The sequence below is a fragment of the Pollachius pollachius genome (assembly GCF_949987615.1).
Source record: "Pollachius pollachius genome assembly, chromosome: 1".
Classification (NCBI taxonomy): domain Eukaryota; kingdom Metazoa; phylum Chordata; class Actinopteri; order Gadiformes; family Gadidae; genus Pollachius; species Pollachius pollachius.
In genome coordinates, this window is record NC_136934.1 from 48,946,994 (window position 1) to 48,969,237 (window position 22,244).

The following is a 22,244-nucleotide window of genomic DNA, read 5'->3' on the forward strand; positions in this document are numbered from 1 at the left end:
TTCTTTTGGTTCATTTTTATTTCGACCAATCATGTTGCTGATGGCGCGGCTTCTGCAAGCGCGTCAATGGCCAAGAGCAAACACAAACCCGGGGAAGCAATGTACCAGATTGGAAATCAGGACCCAGCCGAGCCTTACATGCATTTTTACACACGTATCAACATTTGACTATTCATGGGATGGAAGATTTGTTGATCTACCATAAGGACTAAAAAAGCTTTTAGTGTGGTCATTACAAGTGAGGGATACCAAAGACCAAATAACCCAAGACAAACCCTAAAACCACCAACATTTCAATGATTCATTTGAATAAGCTTCAAATAAAGACCACTACGAATTTCCATTATTTTTATGAGAGCAAAAACTTCAGCAAATGTTAACATAGCACGACTATGTGAACTTTCCTGCCCTTGCCTTGACCTCGCCCCGCTCTCCCTCCAGTGGTCTCCATGGAGACTGATAATTAGGTGAAATATAAATATGCATTACCACACATTCCAGGCCCCCAACAGTGAGGCATGAGACACGGACTATTGACATGGATCGATAGGCCCGCAGGTGTTCAGACCTCTGGGTGTGTGTTCTGTGTGTGTGTGTGTGCATGCGTGGGTGTGATAAAGAGAGGCAGATAGGCCGCGAGGGCTGAAGGCATTGTAGGAACATGTAGTTTGCGTCATTTGTTCAGAGTCAGGAAATAATTTGACGATTTAATAATTTAAAAGAATCAAACTTGCGATCACGCCAGTACAGAGCGGGATTGTTATGCTCAGACTATGAAAGTAACATGAAGAAAGCGTTCAAAGCCTTTTAACTTTAAAGTGATGAAACAAAATTCATAATTTAGTTACAATTGTGTTATCAATGGTTATGCATGGGTGCAATAAGAATGACATAATTATGTTTTTAATGAAATCCGACTTTGAAGAAGTACAAGCGACAAAAAACAGTAAGATACTTTTTGACTTTGTAACAGGTGTGCAGCGGATACATCTCTATGTGATGTGGTCTAGGTACGTTTTTAGCTCCCGTTGTCTATCAATTTAAATTCCCTGTAATGATCCTCGAACAAAGAGACAATAGGTATGGGCTATGTTAAGTGTGAACGAATTTAATTAGCACTATTCAGATTTCATGTAATAAGATGAATGGAAAAAAAACCTACAGTAATTTCCCATGTTAAATTGAGGCAGACTAATTTGCGGCAATTTCACTCCTTCTTTAAAGAAACCATATGTAAATTTGAAACATTATGATTTGAAATGGCCAGTAGTATTAGGCACTTAGAAATGCTCCACAACCGCAGAGGAATGCATGCATGCTCATGAATGCACTTGCATACTAATGGCCGTACTTGTGCACATAATTGTGTGTACGGGCACACACACACACACACACACACACACACACACACACGGCATCATTAGTCCATGCTCAGAGCCATCACTCCACTTGGTGGACATGAATATGGATAAGATAACAAATTAAGACAACCTTAGGGATGTCTCTCAGCCTCTCTCGCACGTGTCTTACTCCCAACATAAAATAAAAAAATAAATTATATACATGTAAAATACGAAGCCGTGGTCAACTCAACTTATACAAGGCAGCTGTGTACAGAGAGGACAAACAAACAGAGGTTATATTCACAACCTTCGTCAATTTCTTTCCATTTCATATGAGGGTTAACGTGAATAGACAGGCATCCACACACACACACACACACACACACACACACACACACACACACACACAAATAAACAAAATGAGGGGCTTACACCACCACTGCTGTCGTGAGACTATGAAACACTTTCGGCGAGAGCCACGGACTACGAGGCCTGTCTGACCTTCAGTCACATCGTGTGTGGGGTTACTAGCCAATAACCTGCAGCCTTCACAGGCCAAACCACTACAACCACCACCTAGAAGGAGAATACCAAGGGGTATTCTGAGGCAGATGTCAACAACACCTCCCTCGGATTTCGAGAGGGGCGGTGTGTGTGCGTGTGCGTGTGTGTGTGTGTGTGTTAGAAGGGGGCATGGATGGCAAGAACAGACACAGTAAAAGTCCATGCAGTACACAGAGCTAGAGGAACAAGCCAACTAAATAGTGTCCAGATGCATAGATGATAGATTGATGATTGATAGAGAACGGAGGGCCGACGATTGATAAATGAACTTAGGGATGGATGGATATAGCTGTGAAAGAATGAATGGAGGGATTGATGGATGGCTGGATGGCGTCGTAAGAGAGCAATATTTTGAAACCAAACCCAATAACTTCTCCTTATTGCTCTCTTTCTCCCTATGTTTCATTACTGCATTCACATACCTGTGAATGACAGGCCAGATGGATCCCCCAAACCAATTAAGGAAGAGATGCCCTGATTGGTCAGAATGAGCCGGGAGCGGTCCAGAATCCAAATTGGCTCATGCATAGCTAGGCTTAGACAATTCAAAACAGACATTCTCAAGAGCATTTTTCTCACTAATGGCTGATGGATGGCTATGGCATTTCTATCAAATTACATTCAAATTATAGCTCTCAAATCTTACCTTTCCCACCTTAAAATGGTGGAAATGAAGACCTAATATGTGACATCGGGGCAGGCACCAAAAAGGAAAGAGCAAAGTTACACAGAGACTGGGTGCATCGCTGCATTAGCACACAAATCTTGCTCCTAGTCTTTGATGAACAAGCACACACACATTTAATCACAGTTGAATTCGTCTCAAACACACACACACACGCACACACACACACACACAGACACACACAGATGGTTGCATGCAGAGCACACATAGAAACTCATATAATCACGGCAAACCTACCTAACCTACCTACCACGCACGTTTTACACGCACACACAGACTTGAATATGTGCACAAACGAGTTTGTGCACATATTGCATTCATTAATTGCATTCATTAAACGGCTTAATTTAGAGGAACAACTGTTGATATGCTGCGTGGGTGTCATGGCAGGGCGCATCATCATCAAGGATTAATCTTACCCAACCGCGCGCACGTACACACACACACAGTATGCAAATGCATGACTGCTGAACAGTGAAGGGGGGCTTATACAATATTTTATGCAAAAAAACATGTCAAGCTTCAACCTAGTTTCCCATACTCCTCAAAGCACAGCTATGACCCTCTGGTGTGTTGTGAGGAACGTGTATGCGTGTGTGTGCGTCTTTGAAGGCACTCTGTGCATGTGAGCTATACGGAAAACATGCCATAGAATATATGGGTCAGATACGCTATTTGGATATATAGAGGGTAATTGTCAAAGGGAATGTGAGTGAGCGCGCGTGTGTGTGTGTGTGTGTGTGTGTGTGTGTGTGTGTGTGTGTGTGTGTGTGTGTGTGTGTGTGTGTGTGTGTGTGTGTGTGTGTGAGCATGCACAGATGTGTGCATGTGTATCGTCTGAAAATGTGCATTCAACTGTAAAGACAGTAATTGGCAGAGGAGATACATCTCCTTCATGTGAATATGGGAGGCTCGTCTGTCAAAGAGGAAGCCCCATACGGAGCTTCAAAAGTAGACGGACTGATGTATATAACTGGGGGGGGGGGGGAGATCGAGAAATAAAAAGCAAGAGACAGAGGCAGAGCCAGAGAGAGAGCCGAATTGTGTGTATGTGTGTGTGTGTGTGTGTGTGTGTGTGTGTGTGTGTGTGTGTGTGTGTGTGTGTGTGTGTGTGTGTGTGTCTGAATAGCATGGTGCCTCCTCTGTTCTCTGGCAGAACTTTCTTGAAGCTAGAGGAACCACGAATGGACATGGGTGGAGGAGGACAACAAAAACAGGGAGAGAAAGGTTCTTGATGGAGGCTTCGCCTCGACCATACATGTGAAACGCCGCCCATTTCTGCTTGGGAATTTGAGACTGACAGAACGCATTCAATGTCGAGGTTGGCATGTTGATGAAGTGTGGGCAGGCAGTGTAAAGAGAAAAATAAAAACACACAAGACTGACGTAGGGACACGAATGCAGTCCCAGAGTTACACAAGTCAACCTTTGTAGGACTTTGGGCTTTAAAAATGGTGTGTTGGCACGGACAAAAGGGCCGAAACCATTGAACTTCCATTGCCACGGTTTTAGTCTAAATAGTTGAGACTAACAATTTAGCACCGCTGCCTGCGATGGGTAAGAATCACCAAGTGGATGATCTGGGTACTCACTTATATCATATATATTTGGCTTAATATTTGATAAGAAAAAGCTACATTCCGATGTGTGTTTCAATATGAACCAGTTCGAAAGCAAGACTTACTGAGATTGTGAGGGATTATGCACATTTGGATGACGGCTAAGCAGCGACTACAAGGACACAGAGAGGGTAAGAAATGCCAGGCATCATTAGGCTTACAACCCACACATCTCAATGACTATATTGTACAAAGCCTATGCAAACGGGCCAATTTAGATTTCGCTGTTAAGATGGCTATATCTGGGCTATGTCACGCTCTCATTTTCTTTCATTTACATTTCACTGAGTTTCATTTAACTTTTGACTACCTGATAAACTTCAGTCTCAACTATATACTGTTGGTGTTTTACTTTATTTGACCATTTTAATTTTCCGCTGTAATTAATCGACAAGGCCTTGAGTCAAATTGAAGAATCGCTTTCATTTGTATGCATTATAATAACAGCCTACGAAGAATCCAATTATCATCAAGATGGGATCGGCAATCTGGCCACCTTGGGAAAGAGAACCAATCTGGGAGTATGTGCTGGGGACCGTGGTGAACCTGTGGGAGTTAGGAGCTTGATATGTGCTCTAGAACGGCCGAGGAAAGGCACATGGGGTGATGTGCCAGAAGGAGTGGGAGCGCTGACAGCTGGACCCAGCCGGCCCCATAATGACAGGGATTTATGGGTCATATGGGTGTTATGACGAGCGTGCTCCCCCTGTTTGACCAGCCTGACTGAGCAGATTCCTCTTATTATATATCAAATCAATACCTATCAAAACCCGAAGACAAACAGAGCACACGCAGACAGACGGACTGACGGGCAGAGCAAGAGACGGAGGGAGGATGAGAAGGAGAGAATGGGAAAGAAGGGAACTTGGGGGGAAAATAGCTAAGATAACACACATTAGAAAGTAAGACTTTAATAGGCAGGAGCGAATGGAAAAAGTACAAAAAAAAAAGAAATCAAAAACCGGAATGCAGTGGAACAACATAGAGATAGAACAACAATCTCTGAATGGAGGCAGATTCCTTCAGATGTGAGCAGCTAATGATATTAGCGAGCTGGTTAGCAATCAGCAGGCCTTGCTATCTGTTCTAATTAGCAAATTTGTGTCACTTAATGAGCAATGAAAGCAATTAAACTGTTCCAAAGTCTTTGTTGATTGCCATCACAGCCAGTTCCATGGTAGGATGGGGTGTGTCTTTCTGTGTTTGTGTTCATTTGTGCATGTGGGGTATGCACGTGTGTGTGGTGTGTATGTGCATGTGCGTGTGTGTGTTGTGTGTTTATTTGTGTGTGCGTGCGCCCCTGTATGTGTGCGTTGGGGGTTAAGGATAGAGAAACAAAGGGATACTAATGAGGTTGTCTTAATTGGTCTGCCATGCTCATTTATCTAATGATTGTCGTTAATGCAATCACATGGAAGCAATGGACACCCTTGTCTACCTGGAACACTCCTGTCTCTTTAATCCTAGGGTCTTGTTGAATCCAACACACCCATAAATAGAGTGGACATAGTTTCATTATTTCACCATTTTACCATCATTTGTATGAGAAAAGTTTGCCGCAGAAAGAATCTTTTTTTCCCCAAAGTTTGTTTCTCCACGTTACAAGCAGCACCTCGTACAAAAGGTCCACTGGGGCCGCAGCATGATTACGACGTTTTGGAAGCACAACAGAAAAAATGCTTGTCCGATGCTTGCTCTGTCTGGGCTGTCACACCGATGTATGTTCTCCGTCAGTCAGTGGAGGCGACAGCCAGCAGGGGCCAGCGTGGGTGGGGGGTGAGGGGGGGTGTTGGGCGGGCGCTCAGCACAGTGTTGGGGACGATGGGGGCAGGAACAAGTTCGGCAGAAGCCTTGGCTCTTCAGCATGCTTCGACTAAGGTTCTTGCTCAGTGGGAGCCGGACAGCTGGGAACATGTACGCCGAGGGGCCTGGTACAGAGGGGTCAGAGAGTGGTGTCGTTTGTAAGCAGAGGCCTGTTGTTTGCAAGGTTGAGAGGAGGCTCCATGGAAGCAGCGCGAAAGGTAGTGCAATTGGTCAAATTAAACGAGAGCTGACGTTCATTTTAGGGCATCGTGTATCACACACACACACACACACACACACACACACACACACACACACACACACGCATACATAAACACAGCTAAAGGGGAAGATATTCATAGGGTTATTAGATCATAATCAAAACCTGAACAAATAATCAATGTGTTAATGCCTCGTATCCGCTGTCTAGGAAGTCAAGGCGATGGTCCCACACACACTTACACAGTGAGATGGGGCCGACCCGTCGCAGACAGACACACACACACACACACACACACACACACACTGCCAGTTCTGCTGATTCTCCATTGACCTCATTTCGCCGTGTATGGGATGTGGGTGTCGTTTTGTATGAAAATGACTGGTCAGTATTAAGGATAATTATATTCATAGCCTCACAGCAGGAAACTTGTTTGTGTTTGTTAATTCACTTAGCCAGCCCCTTGTGTATACGTGTGTGTGTGTGTGTGTGTGTGTGTGTGTGTGTGTGTGTGTCCATAATCAGCCCGTGTGTGTGGGTTTTGCTAACAGACATGTAAATATGATTTTTTTTTTATGCAAATATTATTTAAACATTAGAGCCAGTGCCTGTATATAACAGCTCTGAGACTAATGAGTTGGGCTTGTTTACCGTCTTAACAAGCTTAGCAACATTCAGGGGCCACGGCATACAGTCCTCTCCTTTCCTCCACTCTAAAGCTGCCTCTCTCCTCCTGTCTCTCCCTCTCTCCCCCACTCTCCTCCTCCCTTTCTCTTCGACTCTCCCCTCAACTCTCTCCCCTCTCCTCCTCTCTCTCTCTCCCCTCTTTCACCCTATCTTTTCCTCTCTCCCTCCCTCCCTCTGCCTCCCTCTCTCTCTCTTTCTCCCTCCTCTCTCTCCTCCTCTCTCCCTATATTTTCCTCTCTCCCCCTACCTCCCTCTCTCCCTCTACTCTCTCCTCCCCTCTCCCTCTTCCCTCACTCCCCCTCCTTCCTCTCTCCCTCTCTGAGGCTCCCAGCAGTGGGCAGGGGAGTGCGACAGCGGGGCTGTCACAAACACTGGTCTGTCATGGTGACACAACAGTGCCGTACCTTCCACAGCACAGCCGCAGCGGTTTTGCGGACGTGGATGGGGGAGACCAGGGCAGAACATGCATTAAAAAGTCTCATAAAGAAATAGTTGTGTGTGCCTGGGTGGATGTACTGTATATTGCACCTGCCTTGGCACAGCTATGGTAATGACTGCGTGTGCATAGAGACTGCACATATACATACAATATACTCAGACTCACACATAAACATACAGTGAGCCCACAGTATTATCTTTGGACGTTTCTATGGGTTGAAAGCTCTGTTAAAGAGCTTTCATGTAGGATTTTTCATGCATTAATCGATTTTGCGTTGCAAAGAACTGCCTGTGGGCTGATTTCTACTGCATTAGAACCAGGCTGGTTTTGCGGGGTAAAGGAGGGAAATTACGTCTACAGTAGGACAATGAAAACAATCCTGTTCTTTCATTACTTTTTACAATTATTTATGAGTATCGCTAACGATAGTTCATCATTGTTATTGACTCATCCATAGGAGCTTGCCGTCCCGTGGCCCCAACGCACGGGCTTGAGCAGGCCGCAGTTCACTTACTGACCAAAGGGGGCGGTAATGAGAAGGAGTTTCTGATTCTTACACATCGTACCTTTAACAATAACTTATTAAGATGATCAGTCCCTTTACTGTTACAAAAGACTGACCTGCAGGGGATAAAAGTAAGTTGCGTTTAATGCTTGGTGTGTATGAGTGCATACACCACAATTCATGTTTGTTTGTTTTTTCAATAAAACTACAATTAAATTACAGCGACTAGAAGCGAAATTAACACCCAACACAAAACACATACAGCACAGAAAGTTAATATTGCGTGAACTCAAGACTACGGTGGGTCAAGGAAATTGAATCACTGGGAAATTACTCCCAGGCATCTCGTATAAAGAAGCAAAATCATAAAACCTTGAAAACAGGGCATGAAATTACTAAGAGAACTCAATATATTAGCATATGAGATGCATCCAAAAGTTCATGTCGAATGTAAAGAACGTTTAAATGGGTTCTAGGTGAAGAGACGCAGAATAACTGCTAACTATGTAAAGATAATGTTTACTTTCGACACAAAAAAAGTATGTGAACTGCAGGTTAGAGTTGAAATACGTAATAATGATAATCTAATACAAATTCTAGTTGAATGGTATTTTGGTTTGCTTTGCAGCATGGTTTGTGTGTGTTTGTCTCGCCACTTATAGCCAAGACAGCCTTGTCAGAGCTGAACCTAAAGTGTCTCTTCTTTCTTTACAGATGGAAAGATGAAATCATGTTCTGTTCCTTTACCTCCTCTCCTTCTTTCAAACCAGAATTGTTTCTTTGTTGAATAGCTCTATTCACAGAGCAAAATATAACCTTTCAAAGGTGCTAAAAATGTAAAAACAAGTTATATTTGTGTGCGTGTGCACGTTTGTGTGTGTGTATATGTGTATGTCAATCTCCAATGGACTGAATGACTGGAATGTTGATTCCATCAGCCTGGCATGCCTCCTCTTTTCATAAAAACGTCAATCCCTCTCTCTCTAGCACTTCATTTCTGCATGGCTCGTCACACATCTTCTCTTTTTTCCCCCAGAAAATATAAAAACATGTCCCCCATGGCTCTTCTGCCTCTTCTTCCTCACACCCATTATCCCCTCCCTTCCTCCTCCTCCCCCTTCCTCTTCTTCAGCCCGTCTCTCAGGGGTCCTGCCCTTTCTTACTGCCGGCCCTCCATAACGTTGTATTGCGGCACAATGCCGGGACACTGCATTCTGTCTGGTGTTCATGTGAGCACGCTCGCTCGTTCCAACAGTGCGGGGGCCAGAGGCCGCTGCTGAGATGAGACGAGGTCCTTACTTTTGGGGTTTTATGTGCCGGTGGCTATTGAGAGAAAGAGATAGAGGGAGATGGGGAGCCAAAGCGATGACAACTGATTTATACGGAGATGTGGATGTATTTGAGCAGGAGGGGTAAGAGAGAGATTAAGGTAGAGTGAGAGAGAAAGAGCAAGCGATATAAGAGAGGGAGATGGAGATATTAAGAGACAACGGGAATATACAGAGATATATCGGATAAAGAAAGAGTGAGATTAAGATATACAGAGCAAGAGTAAGACACATAACGTGAACAGATATATGGAGATAAGGGGAGACTAATGGAAATGGAGGGAGAAATGTTTATTCTGTACTAATGTGAAAGTCAACAAGCTCTGACAACTGTCCTCCAGTAGACTCAAAATAGGCTAAGCAGCTCCATTACCTTATCGCTTGTTAGCTGTTATCACTCACTCACTCAATCAAATGTGCTTATGACTCAAGGTCTAGCTCCAGCTGTGGTTTTCCCCCTCTCTAACTCTCTGTGCGAGTGTGTTTGAGAGAAAGAGAGAGAGAGTGAGAGGACACAGTCGGAGAGAGAGCGAGAGAGACAAAGAGAGTGCGCAAGATAGCGCAAGGGCAATGTCAATAACAACCTGAGGCTTTCAGAGTTTTGGAAGACATGAGCAACAATCACAAAAAGGTTGAAGTCTTAACTCAACCTGGGCATGAAGCAAGAATTTACTACTTAGGGGAAGAATGTTGTTACTAAGGGGGAACTCAAGTGTTCCTGTGTGTGTGTGTGTGTGTGTGTGTGTGTGTGTGTGTGTGTGTGTGTGTGTGTGTGTGTGTGTGTGCGTCTGTGTGTATATGTGTGGGTATATGTATGTATATGTGTGTTTGTGTGTATATATATGTGTGTGTGTGTGTGTGTGTGTGTTTGTGTGGTGTCTCAGCTGTGTCCCCCCTGCAGGGACACGCTCATGCCGTGGTATCCGCCATCTGAGCGGGCAGCGCAGCCCGAAGGTTGACTGTACTGTGAGGTGGTACTGGGGGATGTGTGTGGGTGTATGTGTTTGCGTGTTTGTAAGTGTGCATTAAAAAAAACGTGAGAACTGACTCCTGCAGGGGGTGTGAAGGGACCCCTGCTGGTATGAACCCCCCCCCCCCCCCCCCCCCCCCCCCCCCCCACAAAACAGACAGACACACACTAATGCCACTTAAGGCGACACAGATCTGTGGTCCTTCCTCGAGATCCGTTGTGACTCCTCCCTCCGAGCGGACGGCCCCTGCATGCGTATCAAACGCACATCCGAGGCTCACGCCGTATCCTGTTGGTTCCACTAGCTACGGCTGCAGCGCTGAGTGTGTGATCGGGGAGCGCACCCATCTGGGAACAGAACTGCAGTGTGTGTGTGTGTGTGTCTGTGTGTCTGTCTGTGTGTCTGTCTGTGTGTCTGTGTGGCGTGTTGTGTTGTTCGTGTGCAAGTGTGAGTGTGGTTTTGTGCGTGTGCGTGTGTGAGATAAGAACGTTTTTACTGGAAGTGCTTAAAGACAGGACATGGGATTCAACAGAGTCCGCCCGTGCTCACTGAATGTCGATTGTCCAATCGCATGGCTCGAACGTGCACTCATTTGCATAGAGTTAACCGAAGTTCTGTCACACCCGTTTTTACACAGCGTCAGCCTTTCTATTAGTCATTGAGTAGAGAATGCATTGTACTCATTTTAAAGTAAACTAAACAGAACAACTGGTGACTTCACTGTAAAGCGTCTTTGAGTGTCTAGAAAAGCGCTATATAAATTCAATCAATTATTATTATTATTAACAATTACCCAAGGGACAGCCCTAAATAGTTGGTGCTGAACGACAGTTTTCTAAGTCGAGTGACGTCAGGTGACACCCTTTCAGCCAATCAGGAAAGTCTTTTATTTTAAGGTTGTCCAGAGTTCTGTCAGCGCTGACCAATAGGGTCCGAGAGGGCCGCGAACCGAAGGGAGAAGGGGGGGGAGCGAGGAGCAGAGAGAGATTCTCATGGAAGGAAAGAGGAAGGAAGGGAAGGACAAGGAAAAGACGGAGAGATGGAGACGTCACAGGAGGCCTGGTGATTGATGGGCTGTGACAGGCCAATAATGGGCTCGGAGCAGTGCAAAAAGTAGGTTGGTTGCATAACGCGAGTGCACTCTAAACACACACACACACACATTATATTTGTGGAGTGAGCGTGCAAAACAAAATTAATTTCTATCAATAGCAAAGCAGGGATCCAACCCTGAAACAGATCTCCCGAATACAACTCCCCCGCCTCCCAAATGGAAACAAATGGGAGGCATGGGTTGGGGGGGGGGGGGCACTTGTTGAGACCAGCAAAGACAGTATTTTACAGTGGCTTAGCATGTACCCGGCTAATTTGCTTTTCTTTCGTCCCTGATGGCGCGCGAGATGGGATTGCTTTGACGACTCCCCACAGCCATTCTCGGCCGGTTAAACTCCTTCAGCTCATCCCTCTCACTCAGTCTCCGGGTAATGAGTTGCGTTGATCGCGTCGATGCGGCGGCGCTCGCAGTTAATTACAGGTAGAATCGCTGAAAACCTGCGTGTGCGCAGGTGTATATGTGTGTGTGTGTGGGATGTGGGGGGCTTTGTGAGGTAAGTAAGACCTAGCATCTTAGGGGAATTGAGGGGGACAGGAGGAAGAAGAAAAAGTGTCCTCTTGTGCATCCCATCCCCGTAGACGCCGCTTAGATTAGTCACTTAAGCTCCCGGGAGCGGGGGCGCAAGTGTGTTTGTGTGTGTGTGTGTGCATGTGCATGTGCCTGGGCATGTGTATATGTATGTGTGTGCGTGTATACGTTTGTGCGTGTGTGCGGTGATTAGTACAAGTCGGGACAGACATGCTACGTGGCCGAAAACATGACAAGCAAATCCAAGTGGATATGCCCCTGTTCTGGGTACGCTGCTTGCTTAGTGTTTCACATTCAACAGGGACAAAGGTTACTTCTGCATTTCAAGTGATCGACAAACCATAACAGAGGGCCTTAAAAGCTTCTTGTTTTTTAAGGTTCTATGGTGCCGGTAAGGTAAACGCTCACAATGTATGTGTGAGCGTGTGTGGGTGTGTGTGTGCCTCTATTGTTCTGGGCCAAAGCCTGAACCAGCTCAAAGAGTCGTCTAGACATCAAAACAAAGCAAACACTCTAGGCCCTAAGCCGCTTGCTGCCCAGCGATAGCCGTGTCTGTGAGTGAGGGTGGTGTCCGAACAAGGGGGTCGGCGCGTGTGTACAGGCCAGAGGGGGGGAGGGGGGGGGGGGGGGTGTCTGCACATGTCACCACTTTGTCATGGACCGTGATGAAGCACTCCCTCACGCCCACCTGGAGGGGTCAGAGGTTTGAGGGGGGAGGGGAAGGGTAGAAGAGCAGGAATAGAAGAAGAAGAACAGAAGTCCCCAGAACAGTACCCAGATCCACTCCAAAGTTGTTCTCGTTTGGTTAAAGAAACAAAAAATAACACACACACACACACACACACACACACACACACACGTGGTACAGGAAGACGCCACGCGCAACATCTGTTTGTTTTGACGTCAACAAAAAGGCTGTCAAGCGGAGGAGGAACCGTTAAAACGGGGTAAGAATGTGCGCCGACGCGCTAGCCCAGAGCTCCCCAGTGTATGCCTTGTGATTATTTACAAAGCTACAATCCAAACAAACCACGGCAGAGTGTGGCTGTTATTGTCCATACCAAAACACACAAAGCAGAAGTGAGTATATCAACAAGGAGAGACGAGACCGGAAACACGCACACACAATTACACTGTGTTGTTTAGGGAGTCAGGCAACTGTGAGTCAGTGTGTGTGTGTGTGTGTGTTGCAGTATGTTTGTCTCAATCGGTATGAGAAAGGCAAAAGACATTGAGAACGTGTGTGTGTGTGTGTGTGTGTGTGTGTTCAAAACCATCCTGAGCTTGTGGTATTTTTCAACCGTGTATGTGCGTGCTCGTCTCAGCGCAGCATGTGTGTGTAAAACCAGCGAACATCACAACAAGGCTCAAAGAGAAACACGTGGTCATCGGGTCCAAACGCCAGTCTCCCAGTGCCACCTATTGGCAGGAGGTGGAACTGCTACTACGACTACTATAACCACTGCTACTATCAACTACACTTCTGCTCCTGATGCCCAGCAGTTATACTGCCACTGCGGTGTACACTAAACTACCAGTGCAACCATTACTAGTACTGTTAATAGTGACCCTTCTTCTTAGACTAATACAACCCAAATCGTCGGGCTGTGTCGAAGGACACAAACTCAGCCAAGACGATGGTCTCAGTGTTGGCCACAGAGAGCGGTGGGAGGTCCTACGAACATGTGGGGACCGATGGAGAGATACGGAGTGCAGACATTTGGACGCGGGTTCACAGAGGACATGGCAGATGGTGGCTGAAAACAGACACACGCATACACGCCCGCACACACACACACACACACACACACAGAAGTGACACACACTTCAAGCCAGCACCAGACTGTAGGGCACCACCTGCACACCTGGCATGACTGCTATTATGTCACCAATCTGTGTGTGTGGGTGTGTGTGTGTGTGTGTGTGTGTGTGTGTGTGTGTGTGTGTGTGTGTGTGCGCGTGTGTGTCAGTGTGTGTGTGAGTGTCACGCTTTGCCATTGTGTGAAAGGGGCCCCCTATTCACTAGTAACCACTGCCAGCTTGGCACTAAATCACAGGGCGAGGCAGCACCCTCTGTGCACACACACACACAAACACGCACGCACGCACACGCACACACACACACACACACACACACACACACACACACACACACACACACACACACACACAAGCCCCTGTTTGTCCGTGTCCGGCCAATGAATAAAGTAACAGAGGTCAAACAGGAGGACAAGAGGCAGCGTAACACGGACGGACCTGACAGGTTGAAAGAGCGCAAACACAACTTTAACAAACGCCTCTCTGTTTCTTCTCCCACTGTTCTTAGTGGAGCGGAGAGGGAGATAATGTCTCATAACCCCCCCCCTGCCTTCCCTCTCTCCCCCCTTTCAGACCCAGCCCAGTGAACCAAAAGCCAGTTGATACAAAGTTACACACACCCACGGCCAGGCAAGACCGTGACTGGGCATAATCAGCCATGAGGTTAAGTAGAGTTAGGTTAAACTAAGCTGTACTGTGTGTGTGTGTGTGTGTGTGTGTGTGTGTGTGTGTGTGTGTGTGTGTGTGTGTGTGTGTGTGTGTGTTCGTGCCTTTGAGTGTTTGTCTTTGTGCTTGTGTGTGCATCCGAGTGTGTGTGTGGGTCTTTGGGTGTGTGTACACTGCGCGTGCACACGGTGTGTGCGTATGTGTGAAGTCGGACCAGTAAGAGGTTATCAAACCACCTGCTTAGTGTCAAGCAGCAGAGGGAGGGCGCGGGAGAGAAAGGGAGTGGGAGAGATAAAAAAGAGTGTACGCGTGGAGAGGGGGTGGAGGGAGGAGAGAAGGGGGGGGGGGCGGGAGTTGGATTTGAATTTGCCTCAATTGAATTTGGTCCATCTGTCATTTGCATTGTTGTTGTCGCTGCATGTCTCATTTCTCATCTCATTTGTACAAAATTAAGAAAAGGAGCCAAGGCGTATTGAAAGCCGGCCAAAAGATATCAACCGAGCGTCGCTTCTTTCCTAAATTCACTTTCACCACCCTTCTTTATGGACACTTTCCATCAACCGGTGTCCTTCCGCCCTGCGAGACACCAGCTCATTGGGTTGTACAATGAGGGAAAGTTTGCAAAGTTGTAAAAAAAAAATTTATGTTTTGCCAAAACGACATCATTAAACGTAACACTGTTGAATTGATCATCAGCGGTGCCAAAGCGCCTTCAATTTCATTTTTCCCTGTGCTTCGCTTTTTGTGTGTTCATTGTCTAGTTCATATCATTTTTTTATTGAATTAGGATCCATGTCCTCAAGGCGAACACTGCAGTGTCCCTTTCTCATCGCACATAACCCAAAAAACGAACGCAAAAAAAGAACAACACACACACACACAAAAAAAAAAAACCCTCAATGAATAATTCAAGGTTGACGCGTCCGACCTCACTTTCGTCGTCGGCCTGCGCCACGTACCGGCGACGCGGGCGGGGGAGGAGCCGGCCGCCGCCGCCCAGCCTTTGACGGTCAGCGCCCGTGTCAGTCGCTCGCCGCGGCATCGCGAAACCGGAGCTGACACCTGTCACCGTAGCGGGGAGGCCGGCCCCCCCTCAGCCCGTCCGCGTCCGCCTGTCTCCCGGTGTCTGTGCCGCCGCCGCCGCCGCCGCCGCCGCCAAAGCTGTCATGTGCCATCCAAGACGGAGGCCAGGAATACCGCGCTAATCCCGCGACCCTCGCGTCGTGTCACCAAAGCCCCCACCCCTCACTCAGAGCCTTATGGGGGCTCGTGTGCGAGGCCGACGGACGGGGCAGGGTGGAGCGCGCTTCGGCTGGCTGCACTTCAACACTTTGGGTTTATATATATATATATACATATATATATATATATATATATACACCGTGTATGTATCGGTTTATAATCCCAAATCCTCAAAGTTGATACCGTGTCATCTTGTCCAGCACCACCATTGCTGGACTCGATCCACAACATTCACTCTGTTCACTCACTAATACATACAGACAAGCCATTGGATGTTAATGTAATCTGTTTGGGATTCCCACCCCCCACCTACATACGCCCTCACCGACAACCCCCCCATCAAGGGTCTTGCTGGCTGTCCAGAGGTATAAGTGCAAGGGGCCAGCTGGCTTAAAAGTGTGTGTGTGTGTGTGTGTGTCTGAGTGCCTGAGTGTGTGTGTGTCATGTCATGTCATGGACACATTCACTTCAGTCACTTCAGTTCACATGTTGATGTGGGCATATGATGTGAGTGAGTGGGTTTGTGAACTGATCTTTATTCTTCTCAAAGGAGGACAGAGCGATCGCACGAGTGGGGGGGGGGGGGGGCATCTCGTTCAAGACCTCTTGTACACACATGCTTTGTCCCAATGTGGAATCAGAGAAAGTGACCTCACAATCCAGCATACCTGTGAAACCAATTCTCAATTCATTTGTCAAAATAACCGTCTGGCCTTTGATCAGGGAATCAAAGCGTTGCTCCCGGTTAAACGTCTAGACTCGAGAGAGTCGGCCCTCTTGAAGGAACAAGAAACTGTTCCGTCTTATTATCATCAATCTAAAGTATTTATCAAGTCACTTCAAGCTCATCATTGACAGAAAGGGGAAAATGCGTGCAGCACTTTGGTCCGCAGACGGGAGACTGCCGGCAGATGAGAGCCTCACTGTGAGAAACAGACTTTTAGAGGGAGATGAAAGGGGAGAGAGAGAGGGCGTCGACAGAGAGGTGGGCAAGGAACAGAGCCGGCTCCGACATGTGAGGGAGGGATCTAGTGAGGGGGTAAGGGAGGGAGGGAGTAAGAGAGTGAGGGAGTGAGTGAGCGAGAGAGTGAGCGAGAGAGTGAGCGAGAGAGTGAGGGAGTGAGTGAGCGAGAGTGTGAGTGAGTGAGTGAGTGAGTGAGTGAGTGAGTGAGTGAGTGAGTGAGTGAGTGAGTGAGTGAGTGAGTGAGCGAGCGAGCGAGCGAGGGAGGGAGGGAGTGAGGGAGTGAGGGAGTGAGAGAGCGAGTGAGCGAGTGAGCGAGTGAGAGAGTGAGCGAGTGAGCGAGTGAGAGAGTGAGTGAGTGAGCGAGTGAGGGAGTGAGGGAGTGAGTGAGCGAGGGAGCGAGTGAGCGAGTGAGAGAGTGAGAGAGTGAGTGAGCGAGTGAGGGAGTAAGGGAGTAAGTGAGCGAGCGAGTGAGTGAGTGAGCGAGCGAGCGAGCGAGGGAGGGAGGGAGTGAGGGAGTGAGGGAGTGAGAGAGCGAGTGAGCGAGTGAGCGAGTGAGAGAGTGAGCGAGTGAGCGAGTGAGAGAGTGAGTGAGTGAGCGAGTGAGGGAGTGAGGGAGTGAGTGAGCGAGGGAGCGAGTGAGCGAGTGAGAGAGTGAGAGAGTGAGTGAGCGAGTGAGGGAGTAAGGGAGTAAGTGAGCGAGCGAGTGAGTGAGGGATAGAGGGAGGGTGTGCGTGAGTGAATGAGGGAGGGATTGAGGGAGTAAGTGCGTGAGTGAGTAAGAGAGAGAGAGAGCGAGCGAGGGAGCTAGGGAGTGAGTGAGTGAGTGAGTGAGTGAGTGAGTGAGTGAGTGAGTGAGTGAGTGAAGGATAGAGGGAGGGTGTGCGTGAGTGAATGAGGGAGGGATTGAGGGAGTAAGTGCGTGAGTGAGTAAGACAGAGAGAGAGAGAGAGAGCGAGCGAGGGAGCTAGGGAGTGCGTTGGGCTCCCGAGCATGTAGAGAGGAGCCACCAGCAGAGTAACACTGCGTCCAGCGTCAAACCACTCACTTATAATGCAGAGTGAGCGCTGCCGCTCGCTCCACTCCCACGCCTCTCTTTCTCCCCTTTCCCCTTCTTTTGTATTTCAGAGGCGATCGCTCTCCCGATAAACCTGCCCCTGGCCATCCCTCGCGGTAAACAGGACGCACCGCCGCACGCCGCCTCGATACTCCGCCCTTTTTGTGCTGAAGCAGAAAGTCCCATCCCTCCATCTTGTTTTTTCTTCCTCTCTCTTTCCTACTCTTTCTCTCAGCCCCCCTGTCAGGCCCCGGTGACAGGCGGGAAACCTGAGCTTCCTCTTTCACTGCGCTCGTTTCATTTTCTCGCAACAAACAAACCAACCGTTGCTCGGTCACATTTCCTGCGTTTCAACGGACAGGCCGCGCCCCCACACGCACACACACACACACACACTCACGACACACAAAGGCACGCACGCTCCTACGCTGACTGCTGCTGATACAAGTGCGGAACAACAAGACATGTGCCCATCCAGATATGCCTCTCTTCCCTATTTCCCCCCCCCCCCACACACACACACACACCCTATCAGATGACAGAGGTGGCTTCACACCTGACAGTGGTGGGAGCTCCGCACAAGACCGTAACCAACTTCCCCAAACGGCTTCAGAGTGACACTAGCAAACAAACCATCCAAACACATGTGCACATGCAGGAGGTGTGCACGAACGTGCGTGCATACACACACACATTCCTCCCCCCCCCCCCCACACACACACACACACTCTCTAAGCTCTTCCCTCTGTGAACAAAGTTCAAGGCAGCTGGTGAGTTCGTCCTTGACTGGCCAGCCCAGAGGCAGCACACTGGCACAGATGCCGCTGTTTAAGCCCGATCTGGAAAGGATCTTTATTTTATATTTCTTTTCTTTTTTTTTTTCAAATCCCTATTTTACACAACTGTGACCTTGTCAAGGGTGCATCCTCTCTTTCATTCCCCCCCCCCTCTCTGAACCATCATGCCTTGTGTTCCCTGGGACACACCGAGACAGCCACAGGAGTGGCGCTTGGCAAGACTTCAACAACCCGAGTGACAGCGAGACCCCGCACACACACGAGCACGTCTCCATCCGGGGCGATGATGCGTCCCTCCCACCCACCCAGCTCTTACTCTGAAGAGGTTCCCATGGAGTGATCCGGAGAACAGGGCTGACGAGCTGCATGAGAGGTTTGTGTGAGTAATACCGCGATCCACCCCATCGCAGGCTAGGCGGACGATCTCAACCTGTCCCAACACGGAGATAATTCATCCGGTAACATCGAAGGATGTTACCGGCCCTCGGAGGACCGACTCACTGCGTCGCGGTGAGAACAGTAGATATCTGTATAATCATGATTCCTACAGCCGCCTATAGGTGGCTCATACATCTGCTACCGTTTTCTTCAAACGCTAAGTGTTATTCATTTAAATTGTATTTATTTATTATATACGTCTTCATCTCTAACCACTTATCTCATTACTCCATCAGCCTGGTCGTGGGCAACGTTAATAAATGAGGACTATAATAAATGTGGTTGAATGTTAGCGGCCAACCCTAGAAGGAGCAGCGCGGTATCAGTCAGTGGACTCGCCCTTCGCCGACCTGCCCGGGGCAGGCCTGTAGTGGCCCGGGACCAACAGCTGTTCTGCTCGCCTCCAACCAGAACCAACTGGCAAGCCTCCCCCCTCCTCCTCCTCCACCCCCCTCCTCCTCCTCCTCCTCCTCCACCTCCTCCTCCTCCTCCTCCCCCTCCTCCTCCTCCACCCCCCGTCCTCCTCCTCGTCCACCTCCCCCCCTCCTCCCCCTCCCGTCCTCCTCCTCCTCCTCCTCTTCCTCTTCCTCCTCCTCCCCCCCCTCCCCCTCCCCCTCCTCCACCTCCTCCTCCACCCCCCTCCTCCTCCTCCACCCCCCGTCCTCCCCCTCCTCTTCCTCCTCCTCCTCCTCCCCCTCCTCCTCCTCCACCCCCCCTCCTCCCACCTCCTCCTCCTCCACCCCCCCTCCTCCTCCTCCACCCCCCGTCCTCCCCCTCCTCTTCCTCCTCCTCCTCCTCCCCCCTCCTCCTCCTCCACCCCCCCTCCTCCCACCTCCTCCTCCTCCTCCTCCATCCCCCGTCCCCCTCCTCCTCCTCCGCCTCCACCCCCTCCTCCTCTTCCTCCTCCTCCACCCCCGTCCTCCTCCTCCTCTTCCTCCTCCTCCACCCCCGTCCTCCTCCTCCTCCTCCTTCCTCCCCCTCCTCCTCCTCCTCCACCCCCCTCCTCCTCGTCCACCCCCCCGTCCTCCTGCTGCTCCTCTTCCTCCTCCACCTCTCACTCCCTACTCCTCCACAACCTACCCCTTCTCCACCAGAACCACCACCCCCACCACCACCCCCCCCACCTCCTACAACCCCACAACTCCTCCTCCTCCTCCCCTACAACCTCCCCCTCCTCCTCCTCCCCCTCCACCACTACCATCTCCCACCCCCTGTGCTCCTCCTCCCCCACCTACCCGCACGCAACCAAACAAACATCAACATGTGTTACAAAGAATACACACACTCCCCACAGACCACCCTACGCCCCCCATCCAGACCCCATCCCCTGCACTGTCATTCTCCTTCTTAGGACAGAACACACACGCGCACAGACACACACACACACACACACACACACACACACACACACACACACACACACACACACACACACACACACACACACACGCGCACACACACACGCACGCACACACAGTGACCCCAAAAAAAAGATGACTCATTATTCCAGTCCCTCTGGTGAAGTGGAATATTCAACAGCAGCAGCTGAACAGAAGCTTGACTAATTCATGGATATTTAATCAACAGAGGTTTTATTGCCGTATTGCCGTGAATAATAGTTCGGGCATGCATATGTGGGCGACGCGATCGTCTTATTGGAGGCATTCTAGGTATATATTTAACATAATACTAGAATCGCCTCATATAAATGTTCTTAAATGCTTCTTATAATATCTGTATGTGTGTGTGTGCGTGTCCCCTTGCCGTTACTCAAACTCAGCTTGCACAACACACACGCACGCGACAATAAACCCAACACAAGGGCTCGTTAGCGGGCGACGTTATCGCCATCCGACGACAGCGGAGCGCGGACAGACTTGCGCCCGCGCCCAGCTCCGACATGGGCCCCGTCGGTGTTCGGCAGAGCACGGCCGTCTGGATCCAGTGTGTGTGCCGTAACCCACTCACCCTGGAAGGACTGCCGGGCCCTCTTCACCAGCTCCTCGACGGGGTAGCTGGCCAGATCCCCCCGGGCGTGCTTGGTCTTGCAGTAGGTGCACGCGTTCAGACACCTGGACGAAGGAGAGCCGGCCCTGGTTATTCTCAGAGCAACGTGGATACATAGACTGGCACCAACGTATAAACATAGGCACAAAACACGTTCACGGACTCACACCTCATGCATACATGTATTTACACCTATACACATAAATATACATACATACACACACTTACACACACATACATGCATATACTGTACATATATACACATACATACATAGATACATATAGAATTTGTATTGGTTTATGTGTTAATTCATCTGAACCCGACTTCTATTTGTAAAGCCCCTTAGAAAGGCCACTGTAGTGACTCAAAGCGCCTTACGACAACAGCCTCTCAAGCGTGCTTTCCAGCCTAGATGTCGGGCACGCAGGGAGAACCACAGGTGATCAGCGCACGGTCGACAGCGCTACACTCAACATCATGTTGCTCGGCTGATAATCCCTCCTGTAACCCCGACACCCCCACCAGTGGGGCGAAGGCAGCGTGCCGTTCATCAGTTTAACAGTGAGCGCTGTGGTGGCCCTTTGACCGGCCACCAGAATAGCATCGGGCTGTTGTCTCGGCAGCCCCGGGGCAAGAAGTGGTCTTATGTGAGACCCCTCTCATGCGTGCACACACTTACACACACACACACACACACACAGGGATAAGCACACACAAGCACACACACACACAAGCAGACACACCAACCCTCACCAACACACACACACACACACACACACACACAGCCACATACACGCAATTTAGGAGGACTGAGAGAAAAAGATATGAGTGTGGAAGAGAAGTAATGGTGGTTGTTGTCCAGCATGCCAGACCAGAGGGAAAGGAAAAAGCAGACCAAAATAGCTCCACGGATCAATGCGCTTCAGAAGAGCAGCCCAGTAGCTGAAACTAGTTTGACGAACACTAACACGGAACTGATGGTTCCATTGTCTATGTGGTTGTGATTGTGTTTCGTGCGCAATCCCAAGCCACAGAGTTGCGCGTGTGCGCGTGCATCCGTGTCTTTGTGTGTGTTTGGAGGAGAGGTGGGGGGTGAAGCAATTTTCTAAGTCGCCTGTTGAAAGGAAGAAAGAAAAAACGAGTTCACCCATGAATCCACACAAATAAGGTGTTTGTGTGCTGTGCTCGACAAGTGTGACACTTTCGGCAGCTAATTCGATACGGTGGAGTGGGGTGCGCGGTTTGGAACCTCGGATGGGGACCGGGGAGGGTAGGGGGGAACGAAAGCAGACCTCAATGATGTTGTTGTCACTGAAAATGGTGTATTTTTGGACCCTTTCATTTTCGGGTAACCCTAGATTTGGTCAGCATAACAGGGAACACGCCAGGGGCTAAATACAAGGCGTTCCATTGGCTGGATGGAGCTAAAAACGGTTGTTTTATGTCAAAGC

General features: G+C 48.9%; 1 protein-coding gene across 1 annotated transcript in view; it reads right to left on the reverse strand.

Moving 5' to 3' along the window:
- cdkal1 (CDK5 regulatory subunit associated protein 1-like 1) overlaps window positions 1-22,244 on the reverse strand; it is a 224,137-nt gene that overhangs the window by 113,184 nt on the left and 88,709 nt on the right. Inside the window, exon 8 of the mRNA XM_079730965.1 lies at window positions 20,754-20,857. Coding sequence (XP_079587091.1) covers window positions 20,754-20,857 — 104 coding nt within the window. The remainder of the gene's footprint in view (window positions 1-20,753; window positions 20,858-22,244) is intronic.